We start from the raw sequence: 23,280 nt of genomic DNA, 5'->3' as shown, positions 1-23,280 counted from the left end.
GTACGATGGAACTGGCAATCCCAAAACACACCTTCGGATGTTCGCAAACAAACTTGGAAAACCGATAGATGATGAGAATTTACCTGTACGTTTATTTCCCGAGAGCCTAGAAGGCGACGCGTTGGATTGGTATTCCAATTTGAAGACTGAGGATATGAGATCTTGGATAGATTTGTCAACTGCTTTTATGAGGCAGTACGAATATAATTGCGAGCTTGCTCCAACGAGGGCCACACTTGAGGGGACTAAAAGAAAACCATCTGAGGACCACAAGACGTACGCGAAGAGATGGAGGAAATTGGCCGCCAAGGTGGAGCCTCCTATGATTGAAAACGAGATTGTTCGCACGTTCACCAAAGCTCATGACCCGCCTTACTTTGAGGAAATTTTTCGAATGACCGGGTGTTCCTTTGCTGAAATTGTCAATAAATTGGAAGAATTTGATGAGTTTGTGAAGGCCGGAAAAATTGTTAATGTGTCAACATTGAAGATGCAACTAGAGGCTCTGCAAGGCCAGAATAACAGTGGGAAGAAATCCCAATTTAAAGGAAAAGAAGAGGAAACTGCTTTTGTTGGGGATCAGGGCCCCTCGGCCAGACCTAGATTTCAAACCGCCTTGTTTATTCATCACCCTATCCATACTACCCAAACCCCCGTCCTATCCACCATACTACCATTAACCATTCTCGACTTCGACCAAATTTACTCACACCACCCTTTCAAAATCCTCAACCAAATCTCAAAACTAGACATCGCCCTCCTTTTAACCCAAGACCTATTCCACCCCCTAGCGCAAATTACTACTACCAACAAACCAGTGACACCCAAAATTCAACGTCACACCGAACCTTCACCAATCTAGGTCGGCCTGTTGACCAATTATATGAGCAATTGAAAGCTGCCGGGAAAATTGGCGTTATACCTCATAAGATCTATTCTAAGCGCTTTCCATCTGACTATGACCCTCAAACAGTCTGCACTTATCATTCTGGAGCTCCCGGGGCATTCCACCAACGATTGTCGGGCATTGAAACATAAAATCCAGGATATGATCGAAGTCGGAGAAATAGTGCTAAGGAAAAAGGGTAAACAAGGACCGAGCATAAATACAAATCCCTTTCCCGAACACAAGGACGTCTTTGAGGCATCCAACCTCAATGAAGAAATCTGAAAATCCTGGAAATGGCTGAATTAGTGAGGTTCCTTTTGAAGGGAAGTTTTGATAAATTTGGGGAGTTGTTTTTGTTAAAACAAATGAAAATCGTACATACATGTGTCTTTTGTTTAAATATGTTTTTTGTAAATAGTTTTCAATCAAGTGACTGCTAAAGACACGTTCCATGATATTAAGTCTGGTTTTTCAATAAAATGTACAGTCTTATATATTGTGACTTACACATTCTTTTCAGATGGCCCAGAATAAAACCGTCTGACCCTTTGGATATCACTGTTCAGAAATTTGATGGCAGTGATCTCATAAATACGAATGTGAATTTCAAAAATGAGATGAGTAGGGAAGAGGCATCCGAAAATGTTTCAAAGAAGCCCGAATGGAATAAAAGAAGTCCAAGCCGAATCGGGATCAAGATTAGGAATAAGAAGCAGTCGAACACAGTCCATCGTGGTCAGTATGATCAAGAGGATTGGTCTGTGGTTACCACTAAAGGGTCAAATCATGACCATTCAGACGAGAAGGCAAAGCATTAAGGTGATTTTTATCAGTACAAAATGAAGCCAAAAGGAGAGTTTGCCGCAAATTGTTGAGGTGCTCTTATCGTCAAAAAGGTATCGCCTGGTGGAGCACTTGTTCCCTCAGCCAATCAATTCGGAGATGTGTAAGAAATTTTCATCTGATAAACGAAAGTTTTCTTTTAGAGCTAATGCGAAGATCGGAATGAAAGTCAGGCCCTCTTCTTTTCCCATTAAGACATTATATCCTTAGTTATCCCTTTTGAGCCTTCAGAATAAAATACTTCATTTGGCAACCCCTGAGAATCGCAAACCCCACATCGGGGCAAAGTTGAGTTGAAAAAGAAAGAAAAGTCCCAAGAAATGAAAAGCAATACAGCAACAAAATCAAAAGAAGAAAAAGAACCTCAGTTGAGCATAAACTGGGGCAAATTTGGTGAAAAATTCAAAAGAAAGGCAAAAGGTCGAAAAATCAAAAGAAGAAAGAAAATGAAGGGGAAAAGCCTCCATTGAGCATAAACTGGGGCAAAATTTCAAAAGATGGATGAAAAAGGGAGAAAATGAAAGAACAAAGAATCTCAGTTGAAAATAGACTGGGACAAGTTTTGGTTTAACCCTAAAATAGGGTTAACATGAAAATGGATTCTCAGATCATTTGAACTACTTTTTGAAGTCTGCCTTCAAGCCTTAACCTTTCCTAGCACCTCACCAGACCCCATTACAAAAGCCAAAAAGTCCTGGCTTCCGTTCTTGGCATTACCTCTTTCAAGGAAATTTTCTAAGTCACATGGCAAATGATGTCAATACACCTTCACTCATTTTGTAAGGGAAGGGTTGTCGCACTGATGCCTTTATTTCTTAAAACACATTTTTTGAGTTGATAAAGGTTGTTTGCAAGATTTGTTCATCAGGTAAAAATCCGAAAGGGCACCTTTGAAAAGAAAAGGAAAAGAGAAGAAGAAGAAAAAAAAGAAAAGAAAGAAAAGCAAAAAGAATGAAAAATGAAAGAAAATAAGAAAAAAAGAAGGAAAAAGAAGTGGGAATAGCCTTAGTGAAAACCTAGAAGGGGCTAAGGTAGAGTTTCATGAGAAAAGTGAGATTGGAATTAGAAAGTTGGTGATTTGATTCATTTGGGATTCCTCCTCGCATTATGATTTTTCTATTGCCGATATTGAACTCAGGGCAGATGATATCTAAAGGGTCAAGCGTGGCATTTGTTTGAAGTCGGAGTACTTTGGTTTTTCAAGCGTAATTTGTCAAATTATAGATTCATTTCTTTAAAATTAATTTTCTTTCAATAAATGATTGTTACAAAAAATTTTTGTCACTTTGTTGTGTAAATAGACTATTCTTTCATCAGTTTCATGATCTTATTTATCTCTTTAGTCTCATCGGCTGACAATCCCCCTGATTTATCGAAAATCTCTGGATATCAAGGGCCTTATTAACATTGGAAGTCAATGGCATTTAATCAGATCACAGAGCAAAGTTGAGTTTTCGAAGTATCAAGGAGGAAAACATCAAAGTACTCATGTTTACACATTTCTTGAAGGAGGAATTGATCGAATGGTGGTGGCATTATTTGTTCTTTCTTTTGCAGATTCAACGCGTTTCAAAGGACGAAACTGGGGCAACCTTTTGAATTGAGAAATGTCGCCCAAGAATTTTTATATGACTGAGGGGTTCAGACCAAAGAAGAAGTGAATCAAAGTTTTAAGGAGGAGCAACCATGCCATAATGCAAGTCAAGTGATCAGTTGCACAATAATCGGTGGAGACTGGGGCAAAAATTATTTCTTGAAAAGTTTTCAAAAAAAAAAAAAAATTTTCAAAATCGATCAATCAAAATTTCTTGAAGAAATCAATTTCAAATCTCAAACTTTTAAATTCTTGTTGTCTTTTCTGGCGAAATTTCAGCGTCTGCCGCGCACCCTCCTATTCCCTACTTTCGTGACAATCACGCTCAATTTCTTGACCAATTGAATGGCAGGATTGGGTTTTAACATTCCAAACATCCTGTTGGGCCTGGATTTTGTGCCGCCAACGTTCCAAACATCAAGTTGGGCCTGGATTTCGTGCCGCCAACCTCACAAGGATCACATTGAGCCTGGATTTCGTGCCGCCAACATTCCAAAAATCACGTTGGGCTTGGATTTGGTGCCACCAACATTCCAAAAATCACGTTGGGCTTGGACTTGGTGCCACCAACATTCCAAACATCACATTGGGCCTGGATTTCGTGCCGCCAACATTCCAAATATCAAGTTGGGCCTGGACTTGGTGCCGCCAACATCTCAAACATCACGTTGGGCCTGGATTTTGTGCCGCCAACATTCACAATATCACGTTGGGCCTGGATTTTGTGCCGCCAACATCGCAAAGTTCACGTTGGGCCTGAATTTCGTGCCGCCAACTTCACAAGATCCCGTTGGGCCTGGATTTCGTGCCGCCAAATTCACAAGATCCCGTGGGTCTATCCCAATTTTACATTTCTGTCCGGATCTATCCCGTGGGTCTATCCCAATCTTACATTTCTGTCCGGGTCTATCCTAATTTTAAATTTCTGTCCGGGTCTATCCCAATTTTAAATTTCTGTCCGGATCTATCCCGTGGGTCTATCCCAATTTTAAATTTCTGTTCGGGTCTATCCCGTGGATCTATCCCAATTTTAAATTTCTGTTCGGGTCAGTCCCGATTTTAAATTTTCTGTTTGGGTCAATCCCATTTTAAATTTTGTCAAAGGGGTCAGTCCCCATTTCTAAAGCGTCCATCGTTCGAGACGCTCGTAGCCGAATAACACAGGTAAATATTTGGTGTCTACTTCTTTGTCTCAAGTTTTTTCAAAACTCAGACAAAGAGGGGCAAACTGTAGACACCAAATTTTTGGTGTAATTTCATTTACTGTTTATTTTTAGTTTTTTATTTGTCGTGTTAGTTTTATTCGACTTTTAGTTTTTAGTTTATAGTTTTTAGTTTATTTTTAAGTTATAGCATAGAAAATCACGAAAAAACGAAAAAGGAAAATCACGAAAATGAAAAAAAGGAAAATTATGAAAAATGAAAAATGAAAAAAAAGAAAGGAAAAATCATGAAAAAAGAGGAAAAAAGAAAAATCAAAAAAAAGAAAGAAGGAAAAAAAGGAAAAGGAAAAATAGCAATTTTTTTGTTTTATTTGGTTTTATTTATCTATTTTAGTCATTTCTACTTAATTTATCTTTTATTTTTGTTTGGTTCATTTAGAAAAAAAAAAGGAAAAGAGAAAAAATGATGAAAATGGAAAAAAAAAAAAACACTTTCCAGTCGCGGCAAGCTGCAAGCGCAGTTTGCACAGAAGGGCCTGAGGGGTTTCGGCTGCAAATGGTTGAAGAGGGTAGCTAGGTTCCTAGGTTTTCTAACCTATAAAAAGCCAAGGAAAAGGGCAGCCGCAGAGAGGAGAGAGAGTTAAGGGGGGATTGACGGGGAAAAGAGTAAGAGAACCAAAAAAAAGAAACAGCGAAAGAAAAAAAAGGGAATCATAGAATCAGAGGGAGAAGGAGCCGTGAGTTTACAAGGGAAACAACCAGAAAGTGAAAAGGGAAAGGAGTGGAAACAGAGGGGAAGGGGGGGATAGAAAGCTGAAGGATTGGAGCTGAGAGCAAAAAAGGCGGACGGAAGAATCGTTGGTGGCTGTCGGCTGTTTTCCTGAGAAGCGGCTGTTTTCCTGAGAAGCTGTCGGCGCTCCACCACGCTTTGGTAGCCCAGACCATCGACAAAAGAGCTGTCACTGTAAGCCATTCTCCCCTCTAAACTTTGATTTCAAGTGCTGATTTTTCAACCTTTCCAAGTTTCTGGTCATTTGATCGTGGTCATCATATAGTTTTGTTGCTTGGTAAAATTGGATTTTGAAATGAGGCATATCTAATTCAAGATTGTGTGTTTAAATCAAAAAAAATCTGGGTGGCCTAATGGAGATTAAAAATGCCGTGGCTGGGATTTGCTAAATGCATAAATTTCTTTGCAAACTTTTGCATAGGTTTTTTTTATGTTTGTCTTGTTAGATGTTGAAGTTCTATACTTGTTTGTTTGGTTCAGAATCTGCATGTTCGGTTAGGAAATTTCGATCAAAAATTTGATTGGAAACTTGAGTTAGGAAATAAAATGGCAGCAACAAATATAAGTTGGAGTGGATTTGGAACCTTTTTCTTTCCTCTTGCTCTGTTTCTCTCTTACATAGTATCTTGGCTGTGTATTTTTGGAGTCTAGTGTGAGCTCGGTATTTGAATCTTTCTCCGTGTTAAAGCTTTGTTATTCGCACAAGGTTGCTGGAATTCCTCATGTTCATTGGCTGTCGAGAATTTTTCTTTCTTCTTGTTGTAGGATTGTTTACTGAGTTTGCTCAGATTTTTGCTTGGTTTGTCCGACCATCTTGATGTTAGAATCCACAGGTGTCATGTTACAAGATAGAAAGATTGTATGATAATTGGTTGGTTTATGTTTGAAAAACTGGTTTGAAGTGCCGAAACGTTTGCCCAGAATTTTCCAGCCTTTGCGTGATTTTCTTCTAAGGTTTTTGGTTTGTTCGAATGTTGGAATGGTTGTCATGACGTCTAGATTGGTTTTGGACGTTTGGGTCTAAACATATTTGAGTTGGAACTGAATGTTTGTTGGTCACATAGAAATAGGTAGCTGGATTATTTTGCATGACAGTTTATCAAAAAATTTGCATCAGTTTTTGGTTATGCTTTTACTTGTTCGCTGTCAAATTTTCGGACCTTGTGGCTTAGTTCCGCATTATGATCTTGGTTAACTTTTTATGTTTTAAACAAAGCCTTGGGTCTGAAATTTGCGTTTTGGAAAGGAAAGTCACAACTAGATTTGTTGCCAAAAATCCCACCCTTTACAAAAGCTTCCAAATTGCAGCAATCTTCTTCTATCTTGCATAAAGGATTCATAAGTGTTTGTATAGTTTCCATCCATGTTTTGCTTGTTAGATGTGGAACTTGATTGTTTGGTTGTTTAATCCAAAGTTTGGATAAGTGAAAAGGTTAGCTAAAGTTGTTTAGAATTTGTGTATGAATTAGAAAGGCAGCCAGCAGTTGTTAATGCCAAGAATATGTTCATTGCAGAAAATCTTGTTTCGTACGTATGCATGCATGCCAAAGTTTTCTAACATTGCACTTTGACCCCCCAAGTCTCCCCTTGTTCCACTAGGACCCAATCAATTAAATAATTTCATCAATTTGGTCCTTGATAAATTTTAATTTGTGCAACTTCATTGTTGGCTGAATTAGTGAGGTTCCTTTTGAAGGGAAGTTTTGATAAATTTGGGGAGTTGTTTTTGTTAAAACAAATGAAAATCGTACATACATGTGTCTTTTGTTTAAATATGTTTTTTGTAAATAGTTTTCAATCAAGTGACTGCTAAAGACACGTTCCATTATATTAAGTCTGGTTTTTCAATAAAATGTACAGTCTTATATATTGTGACTTACACATTCTTTTCAGATGGCCCAGAATAAAACCGTCTGACCCTTTGGATATCACTGTTCAGAAATTTGATGGCAGTGATCTCATAAATACGAATGTGAATTTCAAAAATGAGATGAGTAGGGAAGAGGCATCCGAAAATGTTTCAAAGAAGCCCGAATGGAATAAAAGAAGTCCAAGCCGAATCGGGATCAAGATTAGGAATAAGAAGCAGTCGAACACAGTCCATCGTGGTCAGTATGATCAAGAGGATTGGTCTGTGGTTACCACTAAAGGGTCAAATCATGACCATTCAGACGAGAAGGCAAAGCATTAAGGTGATTTTTATCAGTACAAAATGAAGCCAAAAGGAGAGTTTGCCCAAATTGTTGAGGTGCTCTTATCGTCAAAAAGGTATCGCCTGGTGGAGCACTTGTTCCCTCAGCCAATCAATTCGGAGATGTGTAAGAAATTTTCATCTGATAAACGAAAGTTTTCTTTTAGAGTTAATGCGAAGATCGGAATGAAAGTCAGGCCCTCTTCTTTTCCCATTAAGACATTATATCCTTAGTTATCCCTTTTGAGCCTTCAGAATAAAATACTTCATTTGGCAACCCCTGAGAATCGCAAACCCCACATCGGGGCAAAGTTGAGTTGAAAAAGAAAGAAAAGTCCCAAGAAATGAAAAGCAATACAGCAACAAAATCAAAAGAAGAAAAAGAACCTCAGTTGAGCATAAACTGGGGCAAATTTGGTGAAAAATTCAAAAGAAAGGCAGAAGGTCGAAAAATCAAAAGAAGAAAGAAAATGAAGGGGAAAAGCCTCCATTGAGCATAAACTGGGGCAAATTTTCAAAAGATTGATGAAAAAGGGAGAAAATGAAAGAACAAAGAATCTCAGTTGAAAATAGACTGGGACAAGTTTTGGTTTAACCCTAAAATAGGGTTAACATGAAAATGCGATCTCAGATCATTTGAACTACTTTTTGAAGTCTGCCTTCAAGCCTTAACCTTTCCTAGCACCTCACCAGACCCCATTACAAAAGCCAAAAAGTCCTGGCTTCCGTTCTTGGCATTACCTCTTTCAAGGAAATTTTCTAAGTCACATGGCAAATGATGTCAATACACCTTCACTCATTTTGTAAGGGAAGGGTTGTCGCACTGATGCCTTTATTTCTTAAAACACATTTTTTGAGTTGATAAAGGTTGTTTGCAAGATTTGTTCATCAGGTAAAAATCCGAAAGGGCACCTTTGAAAAGAAAAGGAAAAGAGAAGAAGAAAAAAAAAGAAAAGAAAGAAAAGCAAAAAGAATGAAAAATGAAAGAAAATAAGAAAAAAAGAAGGAAAAAGAAGTGGGAATAGCCTTAGTGAAAACCTAGAAGGGCGCTAAGGTAGAGTTTCATGAGAAAAGTGAGATTGGAATTAGAAAGTTGGTGATTTGATTCATTTGGGATTCCTCCTCGCATTATGATTTTTCTATTGCCGATATTGAACTCAGGGCAGATGATATCTAAAGGGACAAGCGTGGCATTTGTTTGAAGTCGGAGTACTTTGGTTTTTCAAGCGTAATTTGTCAAATTATAGATTCATTTCTTTAAAATTAATTTTCTTTCAATAAATGATTGTTACAAAAAATTTTTGTCACTTTGTTGTGTAAATAGACTATTCTTTCATCAGTTTCATGATCTTATTTATCTCTTTAGTCTCATCGGCTGACAATCCCCCTGATTTATCGAAAATCTCTGGATATCAAGGGCCTTATTAACATTGGAAGTCAATGGCATTTAATCAGATCACAGAGCAAAGTTGAGTTTTCGAAGTATCAAGGAGGAAAACATCAAAGTACTCATGTTTACACATTTCTTGAAGGAGGAATTGATCGAATGGTGGTGGCATTATTTGTTCTTTCTTTTGCAGATTCAACGCGTTTCAAAGGACGAAACTGGGGCAACCTTTTGAATTGAGAAATGTCGCCCAAGAATTTTTATATGACTGAGGGGTTCAGACCAAAGAAGAAGTGAATCAAAGTTTTAAGGAGGAGCAACCATGCCATAATGCAAGTCAAGTGATCAGTTGCACAATAATCGGTGGAGACTGGGGCAAAAATTATTTCTTGAAAAGTTTTCAAAAAAAAAAAAAATTTCAAAATCGATCAATCAAAATTAAGTTTAACTTCCTATTTCTTGAAGAAATCAATTTCAAATCTCAAACTTTTAAATTCTTGTTGTCTTTTCTGGCGAAATTTCAGCGTCTGCCGCGCACTCTCCTATTCCCTACTTTCGTGACAATCACGCTCAATTTCTTGACCAATTGAATGGCAGGATTGGGTTTTAACATTCCAAACATCCTGTTGGGCCTGGATTTTGTGCCGCCAACGTTCCAAACATCAAGTTGGGCCTGGATTTCGTGCCGCCAACCTCACAAGGATCACATTGGGCCTGGATTTCGTGCCGCCAACATTCCAAAAATCACGTTGGGCTTGGACTTGGTGCCACCAACATTCCAAAAATCACATTGGGCCTGGATTTCATGCCGCCAACATTCCAAATATCAAGTTGGGCCTGGACTTGGTGCCGCCAACATCTCAAACATCACGTTGGGCCTGGATTTTGTGCCGCCAACATCGCAAAGTTCACGTTGGGCCTGGATTTCGTGTCGCCAACTTCACAAGATCCCGTTGGGCCTGGATTTCGTGCCGCCAACTTCACAAGATCCCGTGGGTCTATCCCAATTTTACATTTCTGTTCGGGTCTATCCCGTGGGTCTATCCCAATCTTACATTTCTGTCCGGGTCTATCCCAATTTTAAATTTCTGTCCGGATCTATCCCGTGGGTCTATCCCAATTTTAAATTTCTGTTCGGGTCTATCCCGTGGATCTATCCCAATTTTAAATTTCTGTTTGGGTCAGTCCCGATTTTAAATTTTCTATTTGGGTCAATCCCATTTTAAATTTTGTCAAAGGGGTCAGTCCCCATTTCTAAAGCGTCCATCGTTCGAGACGCTCGTAGCCGAATAACACAGGTAAATATTTGGTGTCTACTTCTTTGTCTCAAATTTTTTCAAAACTCAGACAAAGAGGGGCAAACTGTAGACACCAAATTTTTGGTGTAATTTCATTTACTGTTTATTTTTAGTTTTTTATTTGTCGTGTTAGTTTTATTCGACTTTTAGTTTTTAGTTTATAGTTTATAGTTTATTTTTAAGTTATAGCATAGAAAATCACGAAAAAACGAAAAAGGAAAATCACGAAAATGAAAAAAAGGAAAATTATGAAAAATGAAAAATGAAAAAAAAGAAAGGAAAAATCATGAAAAAAGAGGAAAAAAGAAAAATCAAAAAAAAGAAAGAAGGGAAAAAAAAGGAAAAGGAAAAATAGCAATTTTTTTGTTTTATTTGGTTTTATTTATCTATTTTAGTCATTTCTACTTAATTTATCTTTTATTTTTGTTTGGTTCATTTAGAAAAAAAAAAAGGAAAAGAGAAAAAATGATGAAAATGGAAAAAAAAAAAAAACACTTTCCAGTCGCGGCAAGCTGCAAGCGCAGTTTGCACAGAAGGGCCTGAGGGGTTTCGGCTGCAAATGGTTGAAGAGGGTAGCTAGGTTTCTAGGTTTTCTAACCTATAAAAAGCCAAGGAAAAGGGCAGCCGCAGAGAGGAGAGAGAGTTAAGGGGGGATTGACGGGGAAAAGAGTAAGAGAACCAAAAAAAAGAAACAGCGAAAGAAAAAAAAGGGAATCATAGAATCAGAGGGAGAAGGAGCCGTGAGTTTACAAGGGAAACAACCAGAAAGTGAAAAGGGAAAGGAGTGGAAACAGAGGGGAAGGGGGGGATAGAAAGCTGAAGGATTGGAGCTGAGAGCAAAAAAGGCGGACGGAAGAATCGTTGGTGGCTGTCGGCTGTTTTCCTGAGAAGCGGCTGTTTTCCTGAGAAGCTGTCGGCGCTCCACCACGCTTTGGTAGCCCAGACCATCGACAAAAGAGCTGTCACTGTAAGCCATTCTCCCCTCTAAACTTTGATTTCAAGTGCTGATTTTTCAACCTTTCCAAGTTTCTGGTCATTTGATCGTGGTCATCATATAGTTTTGTTGCTTGGTAAAATTGGATTTTGAAATGAGGCATATCTAATTCAAGATTGTGTGTTTAAATCAAAAAAAATCTGGGTGGCCTGATGGAGATTAAAAATGCCGTGGCTGGGATTTGCTAAATGCATAAATTTCTTTGCAAACTTTTGCATAGGTTTTTTTATGTTTGTCTTGTTAGATGGTGAAGTTCTATACTTGTTTGTTTGGTTTAGAATCTGCATGTTCGGTTAGGAAATTTCGATCAAAAATTTGATTGGAAACTTGAGTTAGGAAATAAAATGGCAGCAACAAATATAAGTTGGAGTGGATTTGGAACCTTTTTCTTTCCTCTTGCTCTGTTTCTCTCTTACATAGTATCTTGGCTGTGTATTTTTGGAGTCTAGTGTGAGCTCGGTATTTGAATCTTTCTCCGTGTTAAAGCTTTGTTATTCGCACAAGGTTGCTGGAATTCCTCATGTTCATTGGCTGTCGAGAATTTTTCTTTCTTCTTGTTGTAGGATTGTTTACTGAGTTTGCTCAGATTTTTGCTTGGTTTGTCCGACCATCTTGATGTTAGAATCCACAGGTGTCATGTTACAAGATAGAAAGATTGTATGATAATTGGTTGGTTTATGTTTGAAAAACTGGTTTGAAGTGCCGAAACGTTTGCCCAGAATTTTCCAGCCTTTGCGTGATTTTCTTCTAAGGTTTTTGGTTTGTTCGAATGTTGGAATGGTTGTCATGACGTCTAGATTGGTTTTGGACGTTTGGGTCTAAACATATTTGAGTTGGAACTGAATGTTTGTTGGTCACATAGAAATAGGTAGCTGGATTATTTTGCATGACAGTTTATCAAAAAATTTGCATCAGTTTTTGGTTATGCTTTTACTTGTTCGCTGTCAAATTTTCGGACCTTGTGGCTTAGTTCCGCATTATGATCTTGGTTAACTTTTTATGTTTTAAACAAAGCCTTGGGTCTGAAATTTGCGTTTTGGAAAGGAAAGTCACAACTAGATTTGTTGCCAAAAATCGCACCCTTTACAAAAGCTTCCAAATTGCAGCAATCTTCTTCTATCTTGCATAAAGGATTCATAAGTGTTTGTATAGTTTCCATCCATGTTTTGCTTGTTAGATGTGGAACTTGATTGTTTGGTTGTTTAATCCAAAGTTTGGATAAGTGAAAAGGTTAGCTAAAGTTGTTTAGAATTTGTGTATGAATTAGAAAGGCAGCCAACAGTTGTTAATGCCAAGAAGATGTTCATTGCAGAAAATCTTGTTTCGTACGTATGCATGCATGCCAAAGTTTTCTAACATTGCACTTTGACCACCCAAGTCTCCCCTTGGTCCACTAGGACCCAATCAATTAAATAATTTCATCAATTTGGTCCTTGATAAATTTTAATTTGTGCAACTTCATTGTTGGTTTGTTTCAATTAACTACCATGCTTTGTTTCAATTGCGCTTAAGTCATGACTTTAGGGGTTTTATGACCAAATGAGCTCGTGTTTGCCTATTTTCTTTAATTTCCCTAAATAAATTGGTTGTTTGACCTTTTCTTGGCTCTTGGGACCTTTGGAGTGCTTAAATGTTTCGATTGAATTCGAATGGTTGACTAAGGTTTGCAATTGGGTTTTTAGTTGGTAATTGGGTCCTTGGTGGGTCCTTTTCTTGAAACTTATGCATTATTTGATTTCATTTAAATTGCAATTAGGAGAGATTTGGTGACTTTGTTATACTTTACTATTTGAGGTACCTTGACCTTTTTATTATTTTGAAGCCATTTTTCTTTCATTAGGACACCATTCAAAGGGGCGGTATAATTTCTTTTATCCCTTTTGTTTCTCTCCTATGTGACCCAACGTGTTAAGTGAATTGCATGCTTATTTTGCTTTCCTAGCTTTTCCTTGCTTTTCCTTAATTCCTTTTACTTATGTCATTTACTTTTGTTTTCATTAAATTATTCTTTTAACGGGGTATGTGTACACCTCTTGGCTTGTAATAGATAGGGCTTGGAGAGCACTTGATGAAGACCTATTGAAGACGTGTGCCTAGCTAGCAAATGTAATAGTTAGGGCTTTAATTGTCTTATGTGTCTTGCATGCTTAGTTGCTACGTGTTAATTTGCTTTGTTAGGGCCTTGCATCTAGTCGAGCATGCTAAATGTTATGTGCTATGTGTTTATGAGTGTTTGACATGTCTACTCACTTTTCATAGCCATGAATGAATGTGATGGATGAATGTACGTTTCCGCTAGTCCAACGCTAGTCGGAATTCATAGAATGGGCTAGTCCAACGCTAGACCCTTAGGGATTTCCCCTCGTTAGTACATGTTTGCATGTTTCACTTCATTTCATGCATTTTTTAGTTTTATCATTTTGCATGCCCCTCGAACCCCTTTTCCCTCCATTTTAGGATTTTTGCATTTCATGCTAGTTATAGGGTTCATTTGCTTGAGAGTCCCCTTGAATATGGGATATAGACGAGTGTGGCTTTTCCTAAGCCTTAGCACGCTTGTATTCCCTCTATAAAATGGCAAATTGAGTCACGATTTAGGTCTCCCCGTGCCCAATATGCATGCATTCCCTAGGCTCATACACTTTAAATCCACTCTACCATTTTATACCCTCATCACACTTTCATTTTTCCTCCCATTTTACACACGTGCACCTTTATGTTTCTTCACTTGCACACGAACACTTTTATCATCACTTGCACACATGCACTTCATATTATCATTTCACATACCGTAACTTGCCCACTCACGTGCACATTTTCACTTACATATTATCGTCTTTTATTACTTTTTTTAAACTCATGTCCTCACATTGCATACATGCATTCCATTCATTTGCATCCCACTCGCATTATTCGTGACTTCTTCAAAGGATCGTTATTGGGCTTCACAATTAATGTGATTGGCACCACTCAACCTTTGAAGAGAAATTTCCCCCAATACCCCTAGGTCTAGGGTTTGCATTCATGTAGTACATCCAAATGTAATAAATTCTTTGGTTAAAACAAGAAAATCTTTGATTAAATCAACGCAACTAGCCTTGGCTAGGTCGAAGGGGTGCCTTGGATTTTTATCCTTGCCTTCCCCTTCGTCAAATGTGACTCCCGAACCTTTTTCATTGGTTTACGTGGACTAGGAGTCGTTTAAAAGGGGTTTCTTACAACTTTTTCCTAAAAAATTCATTTTTAGGTGACTTGGTACACCTTAACTCATTACCAAGTGGCGACTCCCATTTTTTCAAAAAACCCTTTTTAAACTATAATTTTGGGTCAAATCGTCGCATTTTCAAACCCCCATTTAGACCCATTTTTCTTTTAAATCACAATTCATTTTCCAATCACAAATTGAATCAAAAAACACATTTTTTAAACCATCTTATTTATTCATTTATTCAAAAAATGGGGCGCGACATGCCTCCCAGCAATAGCATCAATCTCATCAACACAAACAAAAGCAGGAGCCTGCATAAAGAAGGAAGATTAAATTTTGTTCTTCCTAGACATAGCACAAAGGCATCAAAGGTTTTTTGGGGGGAAAAATTTTAAACACAAAAAATCCTAAAACAAAACTAATGAAAATCAGAATGTGTTTTTCCAAAAGCTCCAAAGGCAGAGAATTCTTGCCTGATGATCTTTAGTAAATTTCATGTATAAGAACATGATCAACAGAAAAATAATGGGGAACTGTTAAACATAAAGCATGGAAACATCAAACACGCAAAAGGGAAATTTAGGAGACACGGTAGTCTTTGTATCAAGATGTTTCAGAAGCAGAGGGTGGGAGAAAGGAATGAAGAGGAGAGGAGAATGGAGATGGTCTGAATCAAACTTTTGTTCTAACACAAGGAAAAAATAAGCTTAACCACAAGCCTACATCACGATTTACATTATAAGATATCGAATGTGGTTTTCAAACTGGCCAGACTTACATTTCTCCTAGCAATAGAAAACATTTCATTTGTTCTTGCAGCACCACTTTTTTCACTATCTGTAAACTCTGCACCAGAAGCAAAAACGAAAGGCAACCCACTTTCCTTTGCAAGAGTTCAGGCAAAAAGTGTTTTGCCTGTTCCAGGAGGTCCAGAGAGAAGCACACCCTGTAACGCAAATAATATGACACGATGTAAACTAAGAAAAATGGAGAGAAAAAATACTTTTCTTCTATTTCACCTTGGACTACACAATATACAAATATATATATACACAAGTGGATACTATAATCATATGATACTATAATCATACTATTACCTAATTAATATATGATACTATAATCACATGATACCTAATTAATATATGATACTATAATCAAATCTTTCCTAATATTTATATTAGCAAATCTTTCCATAATATCAGATCACATATCTTCAACACTCCCCCTCAAGCTGGTGAATATAGATCTTCCATTCCCAGCTTGACAACACTTTCATGAAACATGTTGCTACACAGTCCCTTTGTCATCACATCTGCAAGTTGAAGTCCTGTCGGAACATATGGAGTACAAATCAGTCCACTTTCTAGCTTCTCTTTAATAAAGTGCCTGTCTATCTCTATGTGCTTCGTCCGATCATGTTGCACTGGGTTGTGAGCTATACTTATAGCAGATTTGTTATCACAATATAGCTTCATCGGTTTGCTCCATTGAATCCTCAAGTCTTCTAGGATAATTTTAACCCACAATAATTCACATACCCCTGCTGCCATAGCCCTGAACTCTGCTTCAGCACTTGACCTTGCTACCACACTTTGTTTCTTGCTTCTCCAGGATATTAAGTTTCCTCCAAGAAATGTACAATATCCTGAAGTTGATCGCCTGTCAACTGGAGACCCTGCAAAGTCTGCATCTGTGTAAACTGCCAGATCAATTTCAGGACCCTTTTTGAATAAAATTCCCTTCCCTGGATGTGCCTTTAAGTAATGAAGCACTCGATAAAACTGCTTGTAGATGAACTGCTCTAGGATCATGCATAAACTGACTAATAACATTGACTGAGTAAACTATATCTGGCCTAGTATGTGCGAGATAAATGAGTTTCCCAACAAGTCTTTGGTACATCTCTCTGTCCACTGCTGTATCTCCATGAGCCTCACTTAATTTGTGATTCTGCTCAATGGGAGTTCCAACTGGTTTGCTTGCTGTCATGCCTGTTTCCTTGAGCAGGTCCATAACATACTTCTGTTGAGAAATAAAAATTCCCTGCCTTGATCGAGCCACTTCAATTCCCAGAAAATACTTCAATTTTCCTAAATCCTTTATTTCAAATTCCTTGGCTAGGCACCACTTCAAAGTTTTCTTCTCTACTTCATCGTTTCCTGTCACTATGATGTCATCTACGTATACAATCAAAACAGTAACTCCCCCCAAGGCTGAATGCTTTATGAACAGGGTATGATCTCCTTGACTTTGCTTGTAACCATTAGCTATCATTACCTTGGCAAATCGTCCAAACCAAGCACGTGGGGATTGTTTCAGCCCATATAATGCCTTTTTTAACCGACAAACCTTGTTCTTGTCAACCCCACTGAATCCCGGTGGAATGCTCATATAAATCTTCTCTTCTAACTCTCCATGAAGAAAAGCATTCTTCACATCGTATTGCTGTAATTCCCAATCAAAATTAACAGCCAAGGATAGCAAAATTCTCACTGTATTCATCTTTGCTACTGGAGCAAATGTTTCCCGATAATCTACTCCATATGTCTGTGTGTATCCTTTCGCGACTAACCTTGTCTTGTAGCGTTCTAGGGACCCATCTGCTTTAAACTTTACTGCATACACCCATTTACAGCCCACTATTTTCTTGTTCTTTGGTAAATCAACTAATTCCCAGGTCCCATTCTTCTCTAATGCATCCATTTCTACTTCCATAGCAAGTCTCCATTCTTTCTTTGATAATGCTTCAGACAATGAGCTAGGAATAGAGACTGTATTTAAGGTGGAAAGGAAGCTTTGATGGCTCGGGGAAAACTTCTCAAAAGACACAAAGTGAGACAATGGATATAGGGGTCTTTTGGTGCATTCTCGGGGTTTTTTCCTTACAGCAATAGGTAGATGTAGGTCCTGGTCAAGGCTAAGAGGCTCAGGACAAGGTGATTTAGAGCTCGAAGAATGGTCGGTCGGTGGTGTAGAATTCAGATTTGATTCACTCATTGTTACCTCATTCCCGGAGCTTGGTTTAGAGGATTGTTCTTGCCTTGTAACCATGATGGGATCTCCTTTCCTTGTATACACTTGGTCAAACCGGAACCAGTCATAGATTTTACGGTCTTCCTTTTTTCCTTCTACCACATCAGATTGAAGAATTGACTCTTGGAATTCAGATTTGGATGACTCAGATGTGGTCAACTCTAAGGAGGAAAATTTTAACTCCTTATCTTCAAGTGTATCTAACTCCCCCTGAAGATAAGGAGTCATGAAATAGGGCTTATTTTCAACAAATATAACATCTGCCGAGACATAGAGTTTTCTAGTAGGTGGATGATAACATTTGTAACCCTTTTGAGTAGATGAGTACCCCACGAAGACACACTTAAGAGCACGAGGATCTAACTTCCCACGGTTATGAACAAAGGAAGTACATCCAAAAACTCGAGGAGTGAGATTAAAGGAAGATCGAATATCGGGGTAAAATTTGGATAGGTTCTCTAGTGGACTTTGAAACCCCAAGACCTTGGAAGGAATTCTATTTATGACATAAGCTGATGTGAGTACAGCTTCTCCCCAATATGTTTTTGGCACACTTTGTTCAAACAGTAAGGCTCTAGTGCACTAAAGAAGATGTCGATTTTTCCGTTCTGCCACTCCATTTTGTTGTGGAGTGGTAATACAGGATGATTCATGTATGATTCCTTCTTTTTGGAAAAACTGACTCAAGGTTTGATTGAAATAATCACGAGCATTATCTGAACGAAAGTGTTTTATCTTGGTGCCAAATTGATTTTGAATCATTGCATGAAAAACAGGGAAAATATAACTCAAATCAGACTTATTTTTGAGTAAATAGATCCAAGAGACTCTTGTGCAGTCATCGATAAATGTGACAAACCACTTAGACCCTAAGATGTTTGGAATAGTTGATGGCCCCCAAATATCACTATGGATTAAAAAGAAAGGAGAAGACGATCGTTTATTATTGATAGGAAATGATGCACGAGTGTGTTTAGCATACTCGCAAATATCACAATGAAAAGACTGAACATCAAATCCCTTGAACAAGGAAGGAAACATTATTTTTAATGCAGAAAAAGACACATGACCTAGACGTCTATGATGTAACCAGATGACATCTTTATTGGAGGGTGAAGACAATGTGGACAGGGCAGATTTACTAAATTCTGGTTGACTTGATGTATCCAAGTAATAGAGTCCATCATGCTCCTTAGCTAGTCCAATCCTCTTCCCCGAGCCCCGGTCCTGAAAGTCACAACAGGATTCATCAAATATAACAGAGCCAGCTAGATCCTTGGCAAGTTTTTTTACAGAAATCAAATTTGTAGATAATCGAGGAACATGAAGAACATTTTTAAGAATCAAATTTGGAGTAACTTGGACATCACCGATACCTGCCACAGTGGTTGTAGTACCATCTGCAACAACAATCTTTCTATTGCTAGGACAGGGATTATAGGTTTTGAATTTATTTGAAATATGAGTCATATGGTCCGTAGCACCAGAGTCAAGAATCCAGACATTCCTAAGCTCATTGCCTAAAACACTAAATGCAAAAGAGACTAGAGCCTTACCTGAAAGTGTCAATGAACACATACCCGGATTCCTTGATTGAGAATTGTTAGTTGCTGGTTTGTCAACTGTCTCCAACATACTTTTACGCTTTTCAATTTCCTCCATACTAAACCCTCCAATCACTTGAGTTGGATCTTGAACCGACATATGAGCCTGCCTTTGCTGGCCACCTTTTTGTCCCCATTCACGAGTGGGTGGTTTCCCATGTAGTTTCCAGCATTGATCTATGGTGTGTCATGGTTTCTTGCAGTATGTGCACCACAACTCCTCGCGATTCTTTTGCCCACTTGTTTGATTGGTCTTGTCCGCAGCAACCTTGTTCAGTACCAACCGCTGAGATTTGGAACTTAAAAGGGCTGAATTTTCTATTGAAGGTAGCTCTAACATAATACCCCTGCGACTTTCTTCTCGACGTACTTGGGATATTGCTTCTGTTAAAGAAGGAAACTCTGGCCTGCCCAGAATTTGAATTCGTACAAGATCGAATTCAGAGTTTAGGCCAGCCAAAAAATCATAAACTCGATCCCTTTCTATGAACTTCTTGATAAACACTGCACATTTGCTACAGTTCAAATCAAGTGCCCTGTAATAATCCAGTTCCTGCCACTGGTTTTGCAGAAAATTGGCATACTCCGTCACTATTTTTGTCCCTTGTTTTGCTCCGGTTGTCTTTGTCTTGATGTCATAGATAAGAGCTGCATCATTAACCTTGGAATATGTCTGATGAAGGGCATCCCAAATTGCCTTTGCTGTAGGAAGAAACATACATGTATCGCTGATTTCAGGAATCATGGAATTCCATAACCAAGACATGATCATTGAATCCTCTTGTTCCCATGCTTCAAACCCCGCCGTTTCACTATCCGGTGCTATTTCCAATAGATGACTCAACTTTCCTTTTCCTTTCAGGAATGTTCGAACCAATTGAGACCACTTCAAATAATTTTTTCCATTTAGTCTATATGCTGCCTGGATGTTTTGAAGCTCTGTTGTGTTCCGTGTACTTTGTTCTGCTTCCATAGTTGAAGACAATTGCCACGTTGAGGATGTAGCATCCGCCATGATTGAATAGGAGGGGGGAAAAAATGTATAGTAACAGGAACAGCAATGAAGGCTGGAGAGAATAAGAAAGGAACCAGCAATTAAGGCTGGAATTGACAAGAAGCAAAGGTGGTATTTTTCCCAGAACCCTAGACGGGCTCTGATACCATGTAAACTAAGAAAAATGGAGAGAAAAAATACTTTTCTTCTATTTCACCTTGGACTACACAATATACAAATATATATATACACAAGTGGATACTATAATCATAAGATACTATAATCATACTATTACCTAATTAATATATGATACTATAATCATATGATACCTAATTAATATATGATACTATAATCAAATCTTTCCTAATATTTATATTAGCAAATCTTTCCATAATATCAGATCACATATCTTCAACACACGAAAAAATTACAACTCTTTAATTCTTGGCATATTTTATCCACTGTTTAGTTATCAACATAGGAAGCTCACCCGCACAAACTTCACTTCTTTTTCATAATAATGCATGGGATTTCCCATGTATATCAGCAACTCATCTAGTAGATCCCAGACATCTCCTCCCAGTACTACTTCTTTGTACATAGACTTTGTTTCCCCAACTTCCCCTACTGGCTGAGAAAGTGGCAGAATAAGAGATCAAAAATAAACTCAAGTCGACGACGGAACTACAAATTTAGAGAAAATAAAATTTACCAAAATGAAATTTTCAGCATAAGCCATGTCGAAGAGTTGATTGTACTTCTTATAAAGGAAACATCTTGAAGTGATGTGAAGAAGCATCAGAGATTCTCTTATGAACCACAATATCAGTATGCCAGGTAGCAAAGCAAAGACAACTTTAAGAAAGTAATGAATCTGCCGCTTTTGGAGGAGATCAACTTCAGCTCCAGAACTTGATATCATCTCAAACAAATAAGGATCAAGTGGAATATCTATCTGAGAAAGTACAATGCATAAATATGCAATTTCAAATGAAAAAGAATACAATTTCAACTGAACCATAACCAAGAGCTGCAAAGCTCACAATATACTCCATTGGGAACCCTTCTTTCATTGTCACATACAACCTTTTCAGGTCTTCTGCGAAAACAATAGCAGCGACCTGCAAAAATCAAACACAAATCATAGTCTGATTTCTACAGTTGACTCCAACAATTTATTGCACCTAGCATCAAAAAAGGGATATCAAAGAAATCTAACATCTCACACTCCCACTGGAGTTCATCAATGAAATCTAACATCTCACACTCCCACTAATGGAAGCCAACCAGTCAAGAAAGCGTTGCACGGTTCAAGTTTTATGCATACACAAGCATGACATAAATCACATTGCTCCATCTGCATCATTTTTTTACCAAGTATCTTTTCATGTATGTGAACTTTACAAGTTCTCTCCCTCATTAGTGCAGAAATGCGTGAGGAAAGATTCGCCAATTTCCTAAATGGCAAGACGAAGACAGACATAGAAGGATGAACTACTAGAATCATTACCTCAGAAGAATCAAGTTTCTGAAGAAAATACATGTAAGGAAGTTTAGGGCGGTAGCGCCACCATCTTTTAGAAATCCACAGCGCTCGGTTTCCGTGGTTGTTCTTGACCTTTTCAAGAACATCTTTGCGCAGGCTATTCTCAACTTCTTTCATATCGAACTCAACTACATATCTGGCATTCAATGAATCTAATTGTTCAGCTAACTTATCCTTCTGAAGGATTTCATTCCATGCTTGAAGCCTTTCACGCCAAGTTCCTCGACTCTCCTGATTTTCTCCTGCAAAAGAAGGTTGTTAAAAAAGCTATTTAACCACATTAACAGGCCATCACGCAGATCGTGGGGCACTTAAGGCGGCAGCTGGCACCTAACAGCATCTTGACCCCCATCAAATTTCCACTTTGTACTACTCACAAAAAAAAAAAATCAGATTCATGCCAAATCCAAGTTTGCTGCTCCAATTTTTACCAAAGTAATGCTGATTTTGTTTAGTCCTTCAGGTATGTAAAAGAGACATAACAAACCAAACAACAGCATTTCCACACTTGTTTCTTCTTGCATCTTCACTGGTCAGTTGAAGTCCATTATTTTTACTTACAACATAATCACATGTATACAACTGGTCAAAGAAAATAGTTAAAGCCGGGAATTCCACCAGGACATAATGGAAACATTGTACAAAAAATATTTGCTGATAAAACATTCCATCCTTATGTTTTCTATAAACTAACTCTACATAGGACGTTAAATTACCAAATCAGCTAAAATTTAATTAACTTAAAACATAGAAAACAACTCAATATCCAGTCCCAGGTCCTTAATAAAAACAATTAAAAAAAAAAGCATGCATCAAGCCAAAAATTAATGTACCCAGGAACCTTGTTAAATGCAGATTTAAAAACATTAATCTTTTTCCCTTTTCTTATTTTCACGGGTGTCTGTAAAAGGAGCATGCCCACTAACTTGAGGGAAGAAAAACAGACTTGCAAACTCACCCAAAATTGTTAAATCTTCTTCCAAAACCTTCTTCTCTTCTTTGTTCAATTTCACATCTTGGTCTATAATTTCTTTTACACTCTCCCAGGGATGATCATCATCATCATATGCATCTTCCCCAACAAAAGAACTATCATGAACAAGCGTTCCATCAGGTCCTTCAATAAACTTTTTGAGTTTTAGGCCCTTTGGAGTTGTCTTCCTCCACAAACCCTTTTTGAACCTGCATTAAAGAAGAAACATCTGAGATAACGAGTGCAATCAAAAGGCACTTTAAAAAATAAAAGAAAAAAATCATGGCGGCAGGTATTGAGACAGTCAAATGACAAACATTATCAAGGAAGTCATAAGTATGTCATCAGGTAACATTGGAACATGTATATAAAAGTAAATATGCAGAAGATTCGTGTCATAGTAACTGTTCAAGTCATGTGCTCCTCGGTGAGAGCTGAAATCGTACTCTTCCAAACTAAAATCAGGTGAGATAGGAAAAGTAGCACACACTTTCTGACATTTGTGGGAGTAGGCTCAGGAATGAGAGTCTCCATATATGCCTTAGCCAGCTCTCTTCTTTGTCGATAAGAGGTGCTTGAATTGCCTTGTAAATTCCTCAAGAAGAAACCACCATAACAAGTGCATAAAGAATTAGAACACCAAGTCACTTGGCTTCCCAATTCTTTACGTCCTGAAAACCCAAACAAGAAAACAAGCACATTACCTTAGTTGAGATTCACACTGAGAGGGGCCATCAATCAAGAACTTTTAAAAAAACCCAAAAGAAAAAAAA

General features: G+C 38.0%; 1 protein-coding gene across 2 annotated transcripts; it reads right to left on the bottom strand.

Moving 5' to 3' along the window:
• Positions 1-15,146: 15,146 nt before the first annotated feature.
• LOC140004489 (ATP-dependent zinc metalloprotease FTSH 12, chloroplastic-like) lies at positions 15,147-23,067 on the bottom strand. Of its 2 annotated transcripts, XM_072050599.1 has the most exons (7): positions 22,998-23,067; positions 22,493-22,716; positions 21,499-21,776; positions 21,032-21,109; positions 20,701-20,943; positions 20,479-20,619; positions 15,147-15,303 (listed from the first exon to the last, which is right to left on the bottom strand). In XM_072050599.1, the coding sequence occupies exons 1-7, from the start codon at positions 23,039-23,041 to the stop codon at positions 15,253-15,255; spliced, it is 1,059 nt and encodes a 352-aa protein (XP_071906700.1). In that variant the 5' UTR covers positions 23,042-23,067; the 3' UTR covers positions 15,147-15,252. The 2 variants fall into 2 exon arrangements, with proteins under 2 accessions (XP_071906700.1, XP_071906701.1); XM_072050600.1 differs by lacking the exon at positions 15,147-15,303 and having other exon boundaries at positions 20,529-20,615.
• Between the last annotated feature and the right edge of the window lie 213 nt (positions 23,068-23,280).

Source organism: Coffea arabica, chromosome 5c, assembly GCF_036785885.1.
Source record: "Coffea arabica cultivar ET-39 chromosome 5c, Coffea Arabica ET-39 HiFi, whole genome shotgun sequence".
Classification (NCBI taxonomy): domain Eukaryota; kingdom Viridiplantae; phylum Streptophyta; class Magnoliopsida; order Gentianales; family Rubiaceae; genus Coffea; species Coffea arabica.
The sequence above is the reverse complement of the archived record's forward strand: the minus strand, read 5'-3'. Positions and strand labels throughout refer to the sequence as shown.